This window comes from Melospiza georgiana, chromosome 9, assembly GCF_028018845.1.
Source record: "Melospiza georgiana isolate bMelGeo1 chromosome 9, bMelGeo1.pri, whole genome shotgun sequence".
Taxonomy (NCBI): domain Eukaryota; kingdom Metazoa; phylum Chordata; class Aves; order Passeriformes; family Passerellidae; genus Melospiza; species Melospiza georgiana.
The window spans coordinates 2,426,149-2,444,167 of record NC_080438.1 but is presented as its reverse complement, the minus strand read 5'-3'; the positions used below and the strand labels follow the sequence as shown (position 1 = coordinate 2,444,167).

At 47.2% G+C, this 18,019-nt stretch overlaps 1 protein-coding gene across 3 annotated transcripts in view; it reads left to right on the top strand.

Annotated features, from left to right (window-relative positions):
- Positions 1–6,442: 6,442 nt before the first annotated feature.
- Positions 6,443–18,019, top strand: part of DNM3 (dynamin 3) — a 169,309-nt gene continuing 157,732 nt past the window's right edge. For all 3 annotated transcript variants that reach the window (XM_058030315.1, XM_058030314.1, XM_058030312.1), the window contains exon 1: positions 6,443–6,606. In XM_058030315.1, coding sequence (XP_057886298.1) covers positions 6,461–6,606 — 146 coding nt within the window. In that variant the 5' untranslated portion in view covers positions 6,443–6,460. The remainder of the gene's footprint in view (positions 6,607–18,019) is intronic.

The following is an 18,019-nucleotide window of genomic DNA, read 5'->3' as shown; positions in this document are numbered from 1 at the left end:
CGCCACGTCCTGGTGGAAAAACAAAAGCCATCTATTAGAAACAATGTAAGGATGAAATCTCAGTTCATTGCAGCTGTTCTTGCAGCTACTGGCAGCCTGGCAACTTTGGTCTGAAAATTAATTTCAGCTAGAAAATGGCAAATTCATGAGTGCTGCAAATCCTCCTCTGCAGGTAAAATGCTCCAAGGCTGGAGTAATTGACACATAGTAAATATTTCTCTGCTGGCAGCCAAAACACGCAGCTAATGTATATGTTTGGCAAGGGTGATTCTGTGAGAGTTTTGGCAATGTGCTCGTGTTTACATCCCTGACTCCTCACTTCCTTCCCTTGCAGCGTAGGCACGCTGTCAGTGCCGGGATAGAAACAAGCTCTGCCGTCACTTAGCAACCCCCACGGCACCGAGATGTTGACTTTTTCCTCTCTGGCTTTCCCAGCACAGAAAGAGCCAGGTGTGGAACTCACCCCACGGCTCAGGGGTGAGGCTGGAGCCACCTGGGGATGCTTTGGGCTGGCCTGGTCCCTTCTCGGAGCATCACATCCCTGTCCTGCTGCTGCTGCAGGGGAGTTGGTGGGGCAGCCTGAGCTTCCTGAGCTTGGGTAGAAGGATGCAGAGAGGAATTTTGGCCCAGGGTGGCTGTGGGGACGGTGACACTTTGAGGCAGGCACTGATGGGGTGCCACATGTTCACCCCATATGGTGTCACAGCCCAGGTCCCTGTTCTGGAGAAGAGAGTGACACTCCAATCCTCTCAGGTGGATGAGGGCCACGCTGCCATCAGCTCAAAGTACAGCAAGCAGCTGGGAGAGATTTTGCAGCAGCAAAAGCTGCAGGGGCTGAGCCCTGGGCTGATCCCCTTCAGCTGGGCAGAGCCTTGGCCCCACTGCTTGGGGATGCTGCATGGCATGGGCCAGCACAACAAGGGCTGCAGCAGCCACTCCCAGAGGCTGGAAGCATGTGGGAAGTGTTGTGTCCATGCAATCCTCCCTTGGGGAAGCGCTCGGCTTGTCTGGCTTTGTGGCCAAGGAAGCAGGCGTGCTGCCAGGCTGCAGGGAGGGAGTGCAGCTCTTCCCTAGGGTGCTGAGGGCTGCAGGGAAGCATCTCTGCAGGCTGCATTGCAGCACTGTGCCCTTTTTCTACCCTGCAACGGGATGCACACGACTGAAGAATGCAGCTGGAGGTCACAGGGCAGCAGAGAGGAGAGCTGGGACGGGGACTGAGCTGTCCTGCCATCAGTGAGTCAGCAGTGCCCCGGGCTGTGGGGGAAGGCAGAAAGCACGTCCTCTTTACACGGAGAAATGCTGCAGCCACTACTCTAATCACAGCCCTGCAGCCGCTCTGGCTTTCTTTCACGGGCTGGGGTTCCATTTTTGCAGGTTCAGGAGCTGAGCTCTGCTCCTGGCAGATGCACAGGGACGATGCTGACTGGCACCACTGCAGAGCCGAGCGCTGCCCAGAACCTGGAGCTGCCCCTTGCCCACAGCTCCTCCTGCTCTGTGCCCATCCTCTGCCTGAAAACCTCTGCCAAAACTCTTGTCTGAGGCAAGAAGGAGGTGAGGAAGGTCCCTGGAGAGATGAGGAGGTGTGCAGGAACTGTCTGTTCTTAGGGGAGAGGAGCAGCCTGTGCTGTGCCCTGCTGCCCTGGGCAGGGCAGCGTGCCTGGCTCTTCACTGCAGCCATCTGCAAGTCCCCACTCGACTGCTTTTTACAGAACTCATTTCTCCTGAGGGGAATTGCACTGCTGTGTGCTTGGGAAGCAGCCTGGGGACCTGGTCCAAATGTCCTCAGTGCTGATGTCACTGCCTGGTTAGGGAGAGTGTCTGTGTGTGAGTTTGTGGGTTCAGCTGCACCCTGAAGCCAGGCTATTTTTGCCATATATTCCTCTGAACATCGTGGCAGGACAAGCTTGCTGTCTGGAGCCTTGATCTGAAATGCACTGGAGGCTGTGACTGGGGGCCCCAGGCAGGCTGTGCTGGAGCTGGTGACATGATGTGACATCAGACCACACTGTTGGAGTCACCTTGGGGATCAGGGCACCCACCCTGTCTGCCGTGCCAGGAAAGGTGCTTGGCAGAGGTTTTCTCTCCTTGCTGAGCCTGGCATGCAGCAAAAGGAAATGATAAATATTGTATTTTATTGTATTTTATTACTAGGGGCACAAGTGAGCACAGCAAGGTAAAACCAGATTGTGTTTAGCTGGTTAACCAGTGAGCAGCACAGCTCTCTGCTCCTGGGGGTTGCCCCTACTGCTCCCCTAGAGAACAATTTCTTGCATGGCCCCCTGACACTGATTTGGGTCTTGTATTTCAGGGTTATTTGTTACAAGAAGATTTGCAGTGGTCTAGTGGCACCCCTGTTTCCTTGAATTTAGCCACTCTGAATCTTGGCAAATTCAGAAAGCCAGGCTGGGCTCTGCATGGGGGTTTGGAACAAGCTGCCCAGAGAAGTCAGTCAGGAAAAGCAGAGACCTAAAGATATGCTCAGGTGCCTCTCCTCTTTCCTTCCCTGCTCTCTTGGAGGTGTTGGAAAAATGAGAAAAACCTCTTATGCTAACACAAGCATCCATCATGAAATTGTTTGTGCTTTTTCCAGAAGGTGGGGAATCTATACTTGGCTGCTTGTGGCTTTTTTTTTGGAGAGGGGAAAGTGGATTTTTGCAAGTGATAGAGTTGCAGGGTGAATGTGGGCACTTAATGGCTTTAACTCTGCTTCAGCAGACAAAAAAAATTGGTTTGGAAACTTCCCATACTTGGGGGAATAACTAAAATTTTTCCTAATCTTAGTTGTTTTCCTAACTTATTTTATTTTAATCCTGGAAGCAGACAAAGCTGTTCTTTACAGCCCTCACAGAAAGGAGAGTTCCCTGGATGATCAGTTTGAAGGTGTGCATGGTGCTGCTCCCCAGGCATCGTGCCTTTCTCAATCTTCATTTGTCTCCTGTGGAGATGCAATCCTAGGGCCAGGCTGCTCTTCTCTTCTGTGGATCTTAATTATTTCATGGGGGCAGCACAAAGTGCTCTGGACACTCAAAATGCTCTTCCCAACTTGCAGCCTCCATAGAAACCCAGGAGCTGGAGGAAGGCCAGGCAGCTACTCCAGTGCCTCCTGGCACAGCTCGCTCACCCAGGAGTGGGAAAGAAATAATCATGCTGCTAATTGGCATAATTATGTCAATAACTCCCAGGCTCCCAAGCAGACAGAAATGATGGCAAGGCTTTTCCCAGAGGCTGTGATCTGACTGCAGCAGCGAGGAGAAGCCGTCTCTGCCTCGTGCCGATTCAAATCCATCTGTGCTGATTCAAACCCCTTACTTGTTTCCAGAGTTATAGGTTTCTCTGCTGTAGAGTAATTTTTCACACTTATTGAGAGCTCTGGCCAAGAAGTTTTGATAATCCTCCAGATCGTTAGTCCCCGTCAGCCTGCGGGATGTTCCCAACTCCCTTTGTTTTGCTTGTCCCGCTGAGCGGGGCCAGTGTCTGCTCCAATAGAGAGGGGAACTTTTATCCCTGCACGGCTCCAAAGCCTGCATTTGGATATTTTCATGATGTGCCTGCTGCCAGTAATCGCAGCTAAATCTCATCTCTGTTGTGTGCCTGAGCTTTTAGCTCAGCCTCAGCGTGCGCTGTGAATTGAACCCGCCGCAGTGACAGGCTGGCACCTCGATGTCCCTCCCCAAATGCCCCTGGGCATCACCTGCTGCCCACCCTGCCGGCTCCAGCTCCTCCTCCCGAGCCTGGCAGAGCTCCTGCCTGTGCCTGGGCATGGCTCAGCCCTTCCCAGTGCTCAGCTGGGGCTCCCAGGGGAGTGGTGCTCTCATGGGCAGCGCGCATCTTGGGGTTTAGCTGCTCAGAGTGACCCCAAGATGTGCTAAAGTCTCTTTTCCCAGCCTGGCGGTCGAAGAAGGAGTCAGAGCTCTTCATTTCTCAGTTTCAAGGTTGTTTATTGTTTCTTATCTATAAAATTCTTATCTATAAAATTCTTATCTATAAAATTCTTATCTATAAAATTCTTTCTCCTGTCCAGCCGAGGTCCACTCACCAAGACAGTCCAGGCACTCTGCCTCCCCCTGGGGTGGTGTTATATTTTTATAGTAAAAACCACGTGTGCAATATCTACCATAACTTCCCAATACCCATCACCTATGTTAGACAGTGAGCTTCTACTCTAAACCAATCCCAAAGTGCCAACATCACAGCAGAAGGTGGAGGCCAAGAAGAAGAAGGAGAAAGGCTGGACATGTCCAGATTCCTCCATCTTGCCCTCTGAACCCCCATTCTAAAACCCCCAAAAATCTAATTTTCACACTATGACAAACTAATTATTATTCTACTTATACTGTTGTGGCTTGCAGATCCTCATATAAAGTTGGTAATTTGCTCCATGGGTCATAGTCAAAGTCACAGGTGCCTTGGGCTCTGTGCCAGGGTCTCTGAGCCCCCTGGCAGGATCCTGGCAATCCAGGACAGCCAGAGGGATGTCCTGAGTTCCAACACACACAGACCTGGCTGAACCGTGCTGCTGGTGTCCAAGTGTCCCAGCACTGGGGTGGCCTTGTCCTCAGGCAGGAACATGTGATATGTGTTATACAATAATTCGTGCTGAAGGAAATTACAACCACAGCACCTTGTGCTGGACAAATAAAGAATGGAGATTCAAACACCAGGAGGACACTGTCTCCTGGGATGTATATTTCAAGGGATTTCTTTCTGTCTGACCAGACCCCAGCAGGAGGCATTCGATAGGCATCATCAGAAGTTTGTGCCAGGAAGTTTTCACCTGACAGAATTGTCACAGACATATTTTATGAAAAATCCTTTTGTTAGGATTTTTCTCCTGAGAAGCTGAGAAGCCTCAGAGGAAAAGAATAACAATGATTATCTGCTGCTGTGGAATGCAACAGGTGCATCTTTGATTGGCCCATGTGGTTGTTTTTAATTAATGGCAAATCACAGCCCAGCTGGCTTGGACTCTCTGGTCAGTCACAAGATTTTATTATCATTCCATTCCTTTCTATTCCTTTCAAGCCTTCTGATTAGGTCCTTTCTTCTATTCTTTTAGAATAGTTTTAATATATCATTTTCTTTTAATACAATATATATCATAAAATAATAAATCAGCCTTCTGAAACATGGAATCAAGATTCTCATCTCTTCCCTCATCCTGGGACCCCTGCAAACACCACCACACAGGATTTCAGGAATTATCCACTGGTTCCAGGAAACACAGCAGCAATAAAAAAAAACCAATTATAATATGTTAAAATATGCTAAAGAAGGGCCCCTTCTAGAGCCCAAAGGACTGTATAAAGCAGACCCCTTAGAAATTATATTTTGGAGACCCACAGGGACTTTGGTGCAATAGAGACCAAATCCTGAGTCTCCCCTGAGTTGACACGTTTGTGGCTTTTCCCATTTATACTTTGATAATTTAATACATTTCCTTCACTATGAAACTGGAGTATTCATTTATAACAAACAGAATCCCAGAATGGGTCAGGTTGTCAGGGAAGAACACATCTGGTCCAATGTTCCAGCTCAAGCAGGGTCATCCCAGAGCACAGGCACAGGATTGTGTCCAGCTGGCTCTGGGATATCTCCAGTGAGGGAGGCTCCACAGCCTCTCTGGGCAATCTGTGAGAAAGCAATCCCTAACAAGCAAGCTCTCAGTGATGTCCAGATGGTAGAAAGACAAACTGGATCGTAGAATTGCCTTGTTAAGGTTTAGGGCTTGACATGTTTCAGTGATCTCAGACCTAAGGGGAGGTTACCAAAGGAGAGAAGGGTGTACCACTCTTAGCTGACATAAAGAATGCAGAATTTAGGGGTACAAGGCTATTTGGCAGAACATCCAGGATAAGGAAGAAACTAATTAAAACAACTGAGCAACTGTGCTGAAATCTGCCTGGGTAAGAGGTAATTCTGGCAGGGGCAAATTGTCACCACTGACTCACAGACCAAAACCCCACTAATTTAAGAGAAAGACTGAGTATGCAGACTAATTAGCACTGGAAGCAAGAGGATCATTAACCAGCCGAAGACAGAACACTAATTAATAAGCGAACTACATAACTTGTAGCCAATAAACATCAACGCCTCGGTTTGTTAAAACCCACAAAAAGGGAAAACTTCTGCCAGTTGTCGCGCTGCCTTCGTGGAATTGCCACCCAGCCATCTTTCTGCGCAGAACCACAAACAAATCCAACCCCTTGACTCTGAGCGCGGATGGGCCTTTGGCACAACGGGGGGGAAGCGGATTTTGGGAGAATCGCGGGACGATCGTGGGACAATCGCGGGACAATCGTGGGACAATCCTGGGACCGGCACCGGGACCCGCACCGGAGGGGGCGTGGCCGCCCCGCGGAGGCCCCGCCCCCGGGCCCGCGAGGGAGGGGCGCATGCGCAGTGCGCCGGCCGTTACCTGTCAGCGGCGGCGGGCGGAGGAGGAGGCGGTGGCGGCGGCGGGATGGAGGGGCTCATCCCGCTCGTTAACCGGCTGCAGGATGCCTTCGCGGCGCTGGGCCAGAACTGCCTGCTCGACCTGCCGCAGATCGCGGTGGTGGGCGGGCAGAGCGCCGGCAAGAGCTCCGTGCTGGAGAACTGCGTCTCCAGGTGAGGAGCGGCGGGCACGGCACGGCACCCCCGCGTTCTCCCCCCCCGCTCCCCCCGCACGGCCCGCGGCGCGCGCTGCTCCCAACGGCCGCGGCGCGCGCCCCCCTCAGAGCGGCCAGGGCGGGGGGGCGATGTCGGGCGGGGATGGACCGGGAGGGGTTTGGGGACAGTTCGCGGCTCCGAGCCCACCGTGGGTGCTCGGTCCCCGCCGAGGATGCTCGGTGTCCCTCCCCCCGCGGTGCCTCGGGGGTGGCGAGGCGGGCCCTGGCCCGGCAGAGCCCGTGATGCGATGTGCGCGATGCGGGGAAGCCGCCGCGGCTCCGCTGCGAGCGCGTTCGTGTGCCCGCTCCGCGTGTGCGTATGTGTGTGTGTGTGGGTGACCGCTGCCTGAGAGGAACGAGGTGTTTAAAGCCCCAAACCCTAATTTCGGGGCGATGCTGCCTCTGGGCGCCTCATTCCTCCCATCCCATCGCGCATAAATTCGCCCCGTCCCGACGCGCCCGTGGGTATCCGAATCGCGGCGTCATTCAGGTTGGAAGAGACCTCCAAGATCGTCAAGTGCAACATGCGCATCGTTTCTACCACATCACGGACGGGAAAAGGGGGAGCCTGGCGATTCAGGCGGTGCTTTCTGACGGCCAGGCAGTGCCTCTGGAGACATCCCGAGGTAAACATGGGCTTCACGTGCTGCTTGATGAAGTTCCTGCTGCGTTCTCCTCAAATAGCTGCGGGCTCCTGGAGGGAGGTGGTGCTCCCGCAGCCGAGCTGCGATCCTAGCCCGGATTATGGGGTCGAAATGCTGTTGTGTGTCAGTGATGGAGGGACTTCGATGTGTGGAGATCTTCACCGAAGGTAATATTAAATGCTGTGATACTCCACAACCTGGCCGTGTGCCAGGCTGCAATAGCTCTTGATACCCGGTATAAAAATACTGTATAGTGGTTCTTCATCTCTCCTTCAGAACTGTGTTAAATGTCAGTTCTTCCGCTTCGTTCTCCTTGAAGACTGTAGTTAGCTATTGGTGTTGACAGTACTGGCAAGTCTCTCGAGTCTGGAAAACATAAATGAGATCCTCAGAAAGCACAATTGGCTATCAAATTATTACTGTTTTCTTCAAACAAGTCCTTAAAAAGTATTTTGGTAACCTTTTGAGCTATGTGTCCACAAAGCTGTGCGAAGCACATGTGCTGAGGGGAAAAAGCACCTTCATTTTGCAATGGTCAGTGAGGCTATTTTGGTGGGCTGATGTCGGTCTCTGGGTCCAGCTGTGCCGATGGAAGATCATGCTGCTCCCAGATGCTCGTCACTGCTGGGCTGCCCGAGGGATGTGCTCCATCTGATCCGCAGGTGGAGCTGTTCTTTTGAGCCGCCTGGATGTGCCCGGTGGAGCAAAAGGTGAAAAGGAGCAGTTTGTGCTGCTCAGGTCTGTTTGGCCAGGAGGCTGCAACCAGCTGCACGAGTGAGCTGTGGGCACTTCTAGCAGGAATTAGCAAGGAGAGCTAAGGGCAGGAACTTTTTTACTCGTGTAGTTATTCACTGTGCAGCCTGCAGACACTTCAGTCTCTTCAGAGAAGAGATTACAGGCTGCTATGAAGCGCCAGAATGTCTCTGTCACATGGGATTTGGAATTTGGATTCTTTCAGCCTGGTTTCGGAGTTCCACATCATTGTTTTATGCAGTAACTTCTTGAGATTCAGCATGAACTGATCTGTAGTACCTCCCTACTTGCAACCTTAGAGCCTGTTGCAAAAATGACATTGAACTGCATTGTTTTAAACCTATTCCACAGGACTTGAGTGAGGATATTTTGCTTGTGCCTTTTCCTTCAGGCTGAGTACGTGTGGTCAGCAGATGTGCCCTGGCTAAGCTGTGAAAACTTGGTTGTGAACCCTCAGAACCAGATTAATAAATATCCACAAGCTCAGAAGAGGATTTTGCTAGTTAGATCAGCAGACAAATGGCCTGTGTCTCTTTTTAGTAAGCCATAGGATATTCCTGTTTTTATGGGATAATGCAGCTGCTCTCTGCACACAAGTTTGTTTCATCCACATCTGTCTTAATATGGCATGTAGAGGTAGAAAATCTCCCTGTAGAGCCATGCTGCCCTCATTTCTCTTTGTTACTGGTATATTGCCTGACCTGTGGCAACCACAGAGCCAGCTTTAACTAATGGTAACACAGCTTTGAAATTGACATGAAAATAAAACAGTCCTTGCAAACTTGCTCTGAAGTTTGACCATTAGGTTCTCATGGCTTTTGTTTAGTTTTTTTTTTTTTGATTTGGGTTGTTTTGTGGTTGTGGGGTTTTTTTGTTGGTTTGTTGGTTTTTTTTTTTCCACATGAATTGTTATCATGAGTAGATTTTGAACTCAGCCTTCAGAGAGATATTGAAGATGTCTTTTCTTCAGGAGTAGCTGTAATTGGTGTGAGGAAGGCACAACAACCTCCGTGGGTGTTGCTACAACCATGATGCTGGTTGTTAACGTGTATTGTCAGTGGAGCTGTGGTGAGGTTGGCAAGGTGTTTTTAACTCTAGGGTCAGGTTGTCATTCCCTGCTCTCTGTAGCCCTACAGCACTGTGGGGGTTTCAGATTCCACAAGACCTCTGGCTGTGCAAGGATTACTTTTTTTTTTTGCACTTGGACAGTAGAAACTATTTTCTGACTTGCAGGTGGTATCACGAGTTAGAGCCTCTTTAAGGCTCCTTGGGCTGTGCAGGGTTATCCTCTGCCTCGTTTATGCACTGCCAGCACTTTCCAGAAGGGTTGTGAGGATTCTGGTGTGGCACAGGGGTGTGGGCTGGGTGCTGCAGAATGAATGACACACATCCATCACTGCCTCGGGGCCTGCTCAGGTGCACACAGGATCCTTAGTGACCAGCAGCTGGCAGGGAATGTGCTGGGATCAGCTCACGTGTGTTCTGCATGGATGGTGCTGTTGAGTGAGGATGGATTCTGCAGGAGTTGTGGGACACCCAGAACTACTTGTCTCCTTGTAGCCAAGCTGGAATAAACGTGTCAGATGTCCCCAAGTGTGCATTGTTGTTTGGATTAGCATCCCCTGAGGAATGTGGAGAGTTTCCTCTTTGAGTACTGCTCCTCTGTGTGTAGGGAGACAGTTTCCTTTGGTAGGCAGGGACTGTGTGTGAAGGTTTTTCTCCCTGGATTCTGGCTACATTTAGATGCAAACAGAGATTCTGGAGAGCACCTGAGGACAGCAGTCACTTCCATTTATGGGTGAGCCCTTCATGTGTTCATAACTGGAGCTCATGGTGTGTGTTTGAGGAAATGAAGTTGTCTGAAGAGCAAATGTTCTTCCCACCTCCTTCTGCTTCTCTTTGTAACAGGAGTAAATGTGCCCAGGAAATGTTGAGGCAGCATTGAAGCAAAGGATCTAATGCAGCCTTGTGGAAGGGGATGGGTGGAGGGTGATTCAAAAGCACAAAGGAGAGTGAAACAAGAAATGCCAGAGAATTGCCAGTGGGAGCAGGCACTCAGCCTCTCAGTGCTGTGCTCCTGAGCAGTGCAGGGCCAGGAGCCTGGATGCTGTTTGTGCTTTTCAAACAGGCTTTTGATAATAATTAGGTGATTTAAAAGAAAACTACTGGCAGGAAGCAATCCCTGTAAACTGTATTTGGAGAGAAAGCACTTTCTATTATTTCATCTGTAGCCAAATGGGTTGTTCAGATAACTGAAGGCACAGACAGCAAGCTGCCTTGTCAGAGCCTCCTTCTTCAGAAATCAGAACCTTGTTTTACCCTTAAAAATAGCAAGAAATTAATAATTAGGTTTCCAACTTGAAGGCTCTTCACTTCCCTTCCTGCCTAATATAATCCAAACTGCATGAGGCCAAATAATTGTTTTATAAGAGATGTGAACCCTTAATTGTAAGCCTGTCAGTCACCATCAAACAGGCACTTTCATTTTAAGAGCCCCAGGTCTGATTGTGTAATTCAGCTTTACAGCTTTTTGATCTGAGATGCTTTTGACAATCTTAAGGCCACTGCATGTAAGTAGAGCTATTTATTATGACATATGTAGTGATTATTTCTTTTTGAAATTACTGTTCCTCGTGTGCTCAGCTCATTCTGTTCTGCTTGAGATGGCGGTTGTGAAAAGACTGTGTTGAGTCATTAGGAGAAGAGAAGGGACTTTAACTCTGGCTGCTAGAGCAGAAAATTTCTCTGAAGAATGTAGACACATATTTAGATTGATGCTTCCTGGGGGAGATGTATTAAGATTGGTGCAGGTATTTTATTCTTTTAGTTACTAGGCATTGACAGAAAAACTTTTTGACAGAAAATCTCCTCTTTTGTGAAGCAGGCAGGAAGAAGCTAAGAAGTCAAGCTGAATACAAACTGAGATGTGGTGCTGTGTACTCTTTTTTAATCTTAAGGATCTTCTGGAAATGAGAGTCAGCCACTCCTTTTCCTGACTAATTAAGACATAGTACAGCTTGGAGTACACTATTGAGTATATTAGCCTAGTTATCAAAATGGTGTGGTGCAATGAAAGCAGGGATGTTCTGGGTATTTAATTTATTAGAAATAGCAGCAATTGAGACGGTTCATTTGGGTTTCTTCTTGCATTTATACATTGAAAAACAAACTGGCTCTTTAGATGGGATACAGATGCCTTAAATGTAACTCCATGGTCGACTTAAAGTTCTTCTTTTTTTCCTTCAAGTCTTGAGAATTGATATATAGAAAGTAATGTGTATTAAAAAAAAGACATGCAAAAAATATGCTGTTTATTCAGCACCACCCCACATGTAATTTTTTCCTCTAAAATTACTTTGAGGAGTTGTCTCCTATCTTTTGGCATGTAAATTTTGCCAGTTAAGAAAAGCTGTACTCTGTCGTGAGGCAGGCATAGTGTAGGGAGCTCTGCCCTTTACGTGGCATTGAAGTTCAGCATATCAGGCAGTTCAGAGATGCTAAATCAATAAATAACTCTTCACTTTTGTGAAGTGCACCTGTGAGAATATCTTACTACAACTTCAGCATGCTGTGTACAACGAGGGTATTGTAGCATTTAGTGAACACAAGTGCAATATTTGAAGTCTGTGCTCTAGACTTCAGAAAAACTTCAAAACCCTGCAAAAAGCAATGTTCAAAAACCTCAGTCTGGTCTCAAGTGCCTTGTGAGGAATCAGTGCTGCAGGTTCAGTGGCAGTTGTTAGTGGGGGTTCAATCCATCAAGGTACTGCAGGTGGCTGCACTCCTGTGATGGTTTTTAGAGGAGAGCAGACATCTCAGGAGAGGTGTGTGGGTTGGGCTTTTTCTTTTTTTCCCACCATAGGTGTCACTGCAGGCTCCCAGCCAGGTCATAATTAGCATTGACTCCACGATTGCTGAAGGCTGATCAGTTGCTTTATTCTCTGTATCATATATTATACTATACTTATTAAGGAGCTCCTAACCCTTACAGTCTGATACAACTCTGACCTAATTGATCAATTCATCCAAACACCATCCAGTGTCCAATTAAGAAATCACCTTTTGGTAAACAAATCTCCATAACACATTCCACGTGTGCACAACAACAGGTGCAGCAAGTGGAGATAAGAATTGTTTCTCATTCTTTTCTCTGAGCTTCTCACTGCCTTTCCCAGGAAAATGTCTGGGAAAGTTTGTTCTTGCTCTCTGTGGCCAGAGAGCTGCTCCACACACAGGAATCTACTTCACTTGATCCAGACTTGCCTGGTTTTTTATACAGAGGCACTTGTGAAAGTTTCACAGATTGTCTGACCCTCTAGACTCTTGTATAATATTCTAAATCCTGTTACTCACTGCCTTCAGGAAGGAGCCCACACTTGGGATCTTGTAGTGTTGAAATCAACAAATAACCCACACCTTTGTTGTCTTGCTGTTTCTTGATGGGCATTGCTGCTGATGTTCCAAGCTTATGTCACTTTCCTGTGTAGATGAAAGAGCAAACAAGGATTTCCAGTTTAGATAAACAGATGTTAGCAATGGGATTGTTTGGACATTCACCAGTAAACAGCAGCAGTGATGCTGGGAAGTGTGGACACTGCTCTCTGCCACTCTTTGCTGTGTGACCTCAAACAGCTTTTTAAATATTACCTCTATGTGTATCCACACATGCCTTACCTGGATGTAGAATATAGATTTTTATTCCTTTATTTTTGCCTTGCTTCTAAAGGAAGATGGTAGCATATAATCTTAAAATCAGTGTGGGATAACTGTGATTGTTGTTATGCATTTCTCTTGTTTGAGTGATGGCTGGTTTGGATTTCTGTGTGGAACCAAAAGTGAGCTTTGGATTCTGCTTTGCACAGCTGAGATGTGCCAGTGTTTGCTCATCCCAAAAAGGCACCAGCAATAGCTTAGTCATTGAGAGAGAGATCATGTTTGTGGTTTGCCTTCCCTCAGTTGATCACTGAGCAAATTGATGATGCTCCTCCAAGTATTTATGGGTTTCTCAACAGTGCCTAGATTGCAGGCTTGAGGGGGGAGACTTTTTGCTTTTTCTGGTTTGGTTTTCTTCCTGTTTTAGAGGGCGGGTTAAATGTAATAAAGACTTCCAGTAAATATAGAAATCTGTGAATTCCCCATTTGCTGTGCTTGTGTGTAACAGGCTACTGAGAATCCCTTTAATGCTGTGTGTGTGTGCAGTGTAAACCTGCAGTGTAAATGTGCTGAGAACAGGAAATGAGCATTATTTAACTGTGACCTTGCATCCTTTTCTTCAGCAAGTTGCGTGGAGATGAACAAGGCAGCATTATTGAACTAGAGAGGAGCAAAATCCCGTTTAACTGGGTGCTGGGCTTTGATGTGCTGCCAAGCACTGTTGGCTGTGATAGCCTCTGGGGTGTAAAGGAGACTGTAGCTGGAGATAAGAGAGCTTTTCAACCCAAGTGGCTGCTGATAATGTCAGCTTTTGTAATTTGTGTGTGCAGGTTAGGCTTTTAATTCAGTGCAGGGGATGCACTCTGTGCTGTAATACAGATTTCAGCCCTCACAGATGAGATCACCAAAGCCAGAGCAACTCGGGCACTGGTCCCTGGTTTACCCTGTGCACATCCCCTCAGCGGTGCCCAGCTCTGGAGGATGCTCTGGAGCTGCCTGTGTGTAACTCACCTGCAGACAGCACACAGGGCTCTGCGTGGCCAGGATGAGAAGCACGGGGACACATCTCTGCTCTCTGCATGTCAGGGGGAAGTGGGCTCTGTTCCAGCCCTGCTCAGCAGCCAAGCCAGAAGCTGCTGAAGAAATTTTGGCATAATCCATCAGAGGCAGCGTTGTGCCCTTGTGTGCTCACCTGTTTATTTGTTCAGTGCTAAACAAATGTTGGCAGAAGATCCTCAATGTCTGTCACGTCTGGGAGAGAGGCTGAGAAGCTCAGGAATCTGCAGCCTAATGACTTTGGTAGTGTTCTGGGAAGTAGCAGCACAAAACACTCTTTGAGTCAGGCTTCTAATATAAATCTTTCTTGGGGTAATAATTCAGTTTCTGGTGGGCAGAGAGATGGGAGATGATGGCTGATATTAAATTGCACTGTTGAGCTAAACAGACTTTACATTGTTCTGAACAATATGTTAATCTGTACATACCACAGGCTCAGAGCAGGATAAATGGGCAGGTAGAAAAGGATAAAATGGCTGGAGAAGAGAAGCTGTTTGAGAAGCTTGGATCACTTGTTTTGGAAACAATCTCCTTTCCCCCTTCCTTCTGTAGTTGTCTTCCTGTCCATAAATTCATGCTCTTTATACTGCAGTTCTCACTGTGTATATATTACAGAGGGAGTACAGGAATTGAATCCAGATACATTCCAGCTCTACAAAATGATCTGAAATGGCTTGTACTGTACCAAAAAATATATCAAAAAAGTATCAAAAGCTGTAATTGTACAGTTTGACACCTTGTCTGCTACAAAAGAGAAATGTATTTTCACAATGCTTCTGAAAAGTCCTTGAATTTTGTGCCACAGCTGACTGTGTACTGTGCTACTGTTTAAAAAGTCTGTATTGATGGATCCCAGCTCAGGGCAGTGGGATTTGGGAGGAAGAGCAGCAGATTGTGAATTCCAAAAACCCAGAAAAAACAATAAAGATTTGTCCTGACAGAGTATCAAGAGGTGAATTATTTCCTAAATGCAATTATTTCTGTAGTAATTAGCTCCATGTAGCTGATATCCCTGGTTTGTTGGGACATGTTGTTTTCTTTCTGATCCTTGCAGTCATATCTTTATCTCTGATTATATTATGGAAGAAAACTTCTTACTCAAATCTTTCTGAAGAAACATTGTTAATTGCATTTGACAGCTGGAAGTGATTGAAAAAAACCCCAAACAGCCAAGGTCTATTTAGAGCACTGACAACAATTTAAAGTGAGTCAAGAATTTTTGTTGTTTGTTTCTTGTGTTGAGATACAGAGTCTTGCTGCATTAGTATTCATCCTGAGAATGGATGGGCTTTTATGCACCAACATCCTATGCAAATGAGTCCTTTCCTAAAAGCAAACATATCTGATTAGGGAGAATAAGTTGTTCTGCAAAGTCCCCTTCATTCTTTTTGACACCAAAATTCTGGGGATTGTTGGGCTTTCTTTGTGTTTTGTGCTTCCTTTCTCCCCCTTCAGCACCGCTTGGAATTGACAGAGAGCACCGTTGGGCAGGAAATAGCAGAAGCTTTTGTGAAATCTTAAAAGGGCCAGAGGAAAAAGGGCATTTTCACCCATGGAAGGAGGATGATGCAGCAGAGGGCTGGCTGCCTGCCAGGGAGGACAGATGCACCGTGCATACCGTGCCTTGCCCACGAGCCTGCACATTGGCAGCTCCCCCTCTGCACAGAGCACTCTTCATCTCACACCCTGGCCTTGCAAGTCTGCAGTCCTGTAAGCATTGATGAGATTTTAAAACTTTCTGTCATGTGAAAGACATTTTCTTGTGAGTGCATTTTCTTTCCTTTGGCCAGTGAACAGTCTTGCCTTTTTCTGTGTGGGGTACTGGCACTGCTGTCAAAATGCAGCCTTAGATTGCTCTAAGGAGGTCTGTGCCTTCCTAGACTTGAGTTCAAATGTCCCCTGCTTTGGAGAACCTGTTGATTCCAGTTTTGTTTAATGGAAGACTTCACCATTGGGACCAGAGTAATTTTTGGCACTGATTTTCTCATAGCCCTGATGTCTAATGGGGGATCTCCCCCATGATGTGTAATGGGGGAGATGTAATAACTTCTGTCACCTTGTTGGGCAGAAATGCTGCTGTACTTACAGAAAGCATCTTCCAGATCCAAGAGAAGTACAATGACAGGGATTTGTGAGCCTGCTCTCTCCCCAGTCTTCTGCATGAGGAGGAATCTCAAGCTTTGCTTTCTCACCTGAGTGCTGCCTATTGAGCATACTTGTTTTGGAGCTCCCCAGTTAGGGTGACTGGAATCCCCTGCCAGTTTTTCAAGGACTTTTCAAAAATACCTTTTTTGTCACATTTAGAATCAACACTCTCATATTCCCACAGCTGGGTCTTTTTGAGTAGACTGTTTTTTTAACATTGCTTTCTGGGATTTTTATAGTTGGTCTCAATTCCAATAAAGGAGTGGAGGGAAAAGGGACCCAAAGAGACATTTTAGGCTGCTAGCTGTAGTGCTGTGTAAGATTTTCAACACTTTATTTTTTAGTTTTCTTTAATTCAACCTGTGTTCTTACTTGAAAGTGATGGATAGGATAACTGGGGTGTCTCTGCTTTGCTGTTGAGGTCCATAGTTCAGCAGTGGTGGTGAAGGACATTGATGGGTTGGAAAATGGCTTCTCAAAACCACCAAGTTTATGTACCCTGCTTGAGAGGAGGAGGAGCTGACAGCCCTAAGGTGTCTGGATACTCTGTTTATTTGCCCTAAAGCCCTGCACACACTGCATGGGCTGAAAGTGTGGTTACTGTGCTTGATTGAGCAGGTTAATTAAAATGATCCATCAGTAGAAGGAGGATTTACCTTGAAAGAATGGCTGCTGCAAACTGAGACCAAACATGAACTAAACACCAGCCATCTATGCTGTGTGGCTTCCAAAAACACACTGGAAAGATCAGCACAGAGCTTCAGGAGCTGATACATCTGAGATCACTAAAAATCCACAGCCTCTAAAATGCATTTAGCATGCCTGGGAGGCCTAATTAAGATCAGTATCATGGTCTTCAATAAAGCAGATTAATTGTCTTGTACACCTTCCTGTTAGGCCATTGAACAAAGCTCTGGGAGACCCCTGAGTGACAGACATTGTGCCAAACAAAAACCCATTTACTCTTCTGGAATTAATGAAAGGAGGTGAGGAATCAAGTGGTGACTGACAGTGAGAACTGGTCCCTGCACTTGGAGCTGAGGAGGAACGACCTACATGGCCAAATCTCAGTGTCCTGTGGAAACACTTCTGTGTTACTGAATTAAAAAGGCACGTGGTTGAGAACATCAAAGCACAACTGAGCAGTGCCTTTGGGCCTTCTTGAGAACTTTGTGCTGGCACTTGAAGGGTGGTGTGTCTTGTGCTGGTGATGACAAATCTCATGGACTTAATTCCTAAGAAGGCCTCTGTGTAAATGCAAATACATTTCCCATCTCTTGGACACACCTTGCTTTGTAATGAATGGAAAGTGAGTGAAGGATCTGCTGCTGGATCCTGGTGGGGTTGGTGAGCACAGGAGCAGGTGAGATAGAGTGAGCACATCTGCAGATGTAAATTTTTACCATTAACACTTCTCCTGTTGCAAGTTACCGGGGTGGAGTTCATGGGGTTTTTAAAACCCTGATGAAAGAAGTTAGAAATGTTTCACGCCTCCCATCCTCAGGCTTACACTGGACCATGGTTTTTCCTGTTTGTGGAGCTTTTCAGCACTTTGCTCTGAGGCTAACTATGAGAAATGGAAGCAAAATAAAAGCTTTTTGAGTACCTCTGTGTGTTTTGCACAGCACTTGGAGATGCTGTATGGACATGTGTCAGTGTTGCTGTGAAACTGTGTGGTCTCTTGCACAAGGCATGGTCATTCAGCTGCTAATGTGGGCCACAAGAGCTCCTGGTGTGCCAGGCTGGAGTTGTGTAAAACAATAAACACTGCTGGAAAAAGGCCCAGGAAAACTTTTGACTTTGGACACAATTGCTTCCTATTGCAATTAAAGCTGTGTTGCATTCCTTGGCAAAACTTGGGCATAAAAGCCTGTGGGGAGTGCTACCAATGCACTGTTGTTTTATTAGCTGCTGCTGGATCAGGGCTTTTCTGCATTTGGGGTGGTTTGGGGCTTTGGGATGGACTTGGTGTAAGTGGGAGAGCTCTTGTGCCATTGCTGGTGTTGTCTGAAAGAGATGGGTCATTTCTGCTTCTTGTGAGAAACTCTGGTTTTTGTCCTGAGCCTGGCACCTTTCTGTGCTTGGTGAGAAATGTGGAGCCTTTTTCTTTGGAGGCAATTG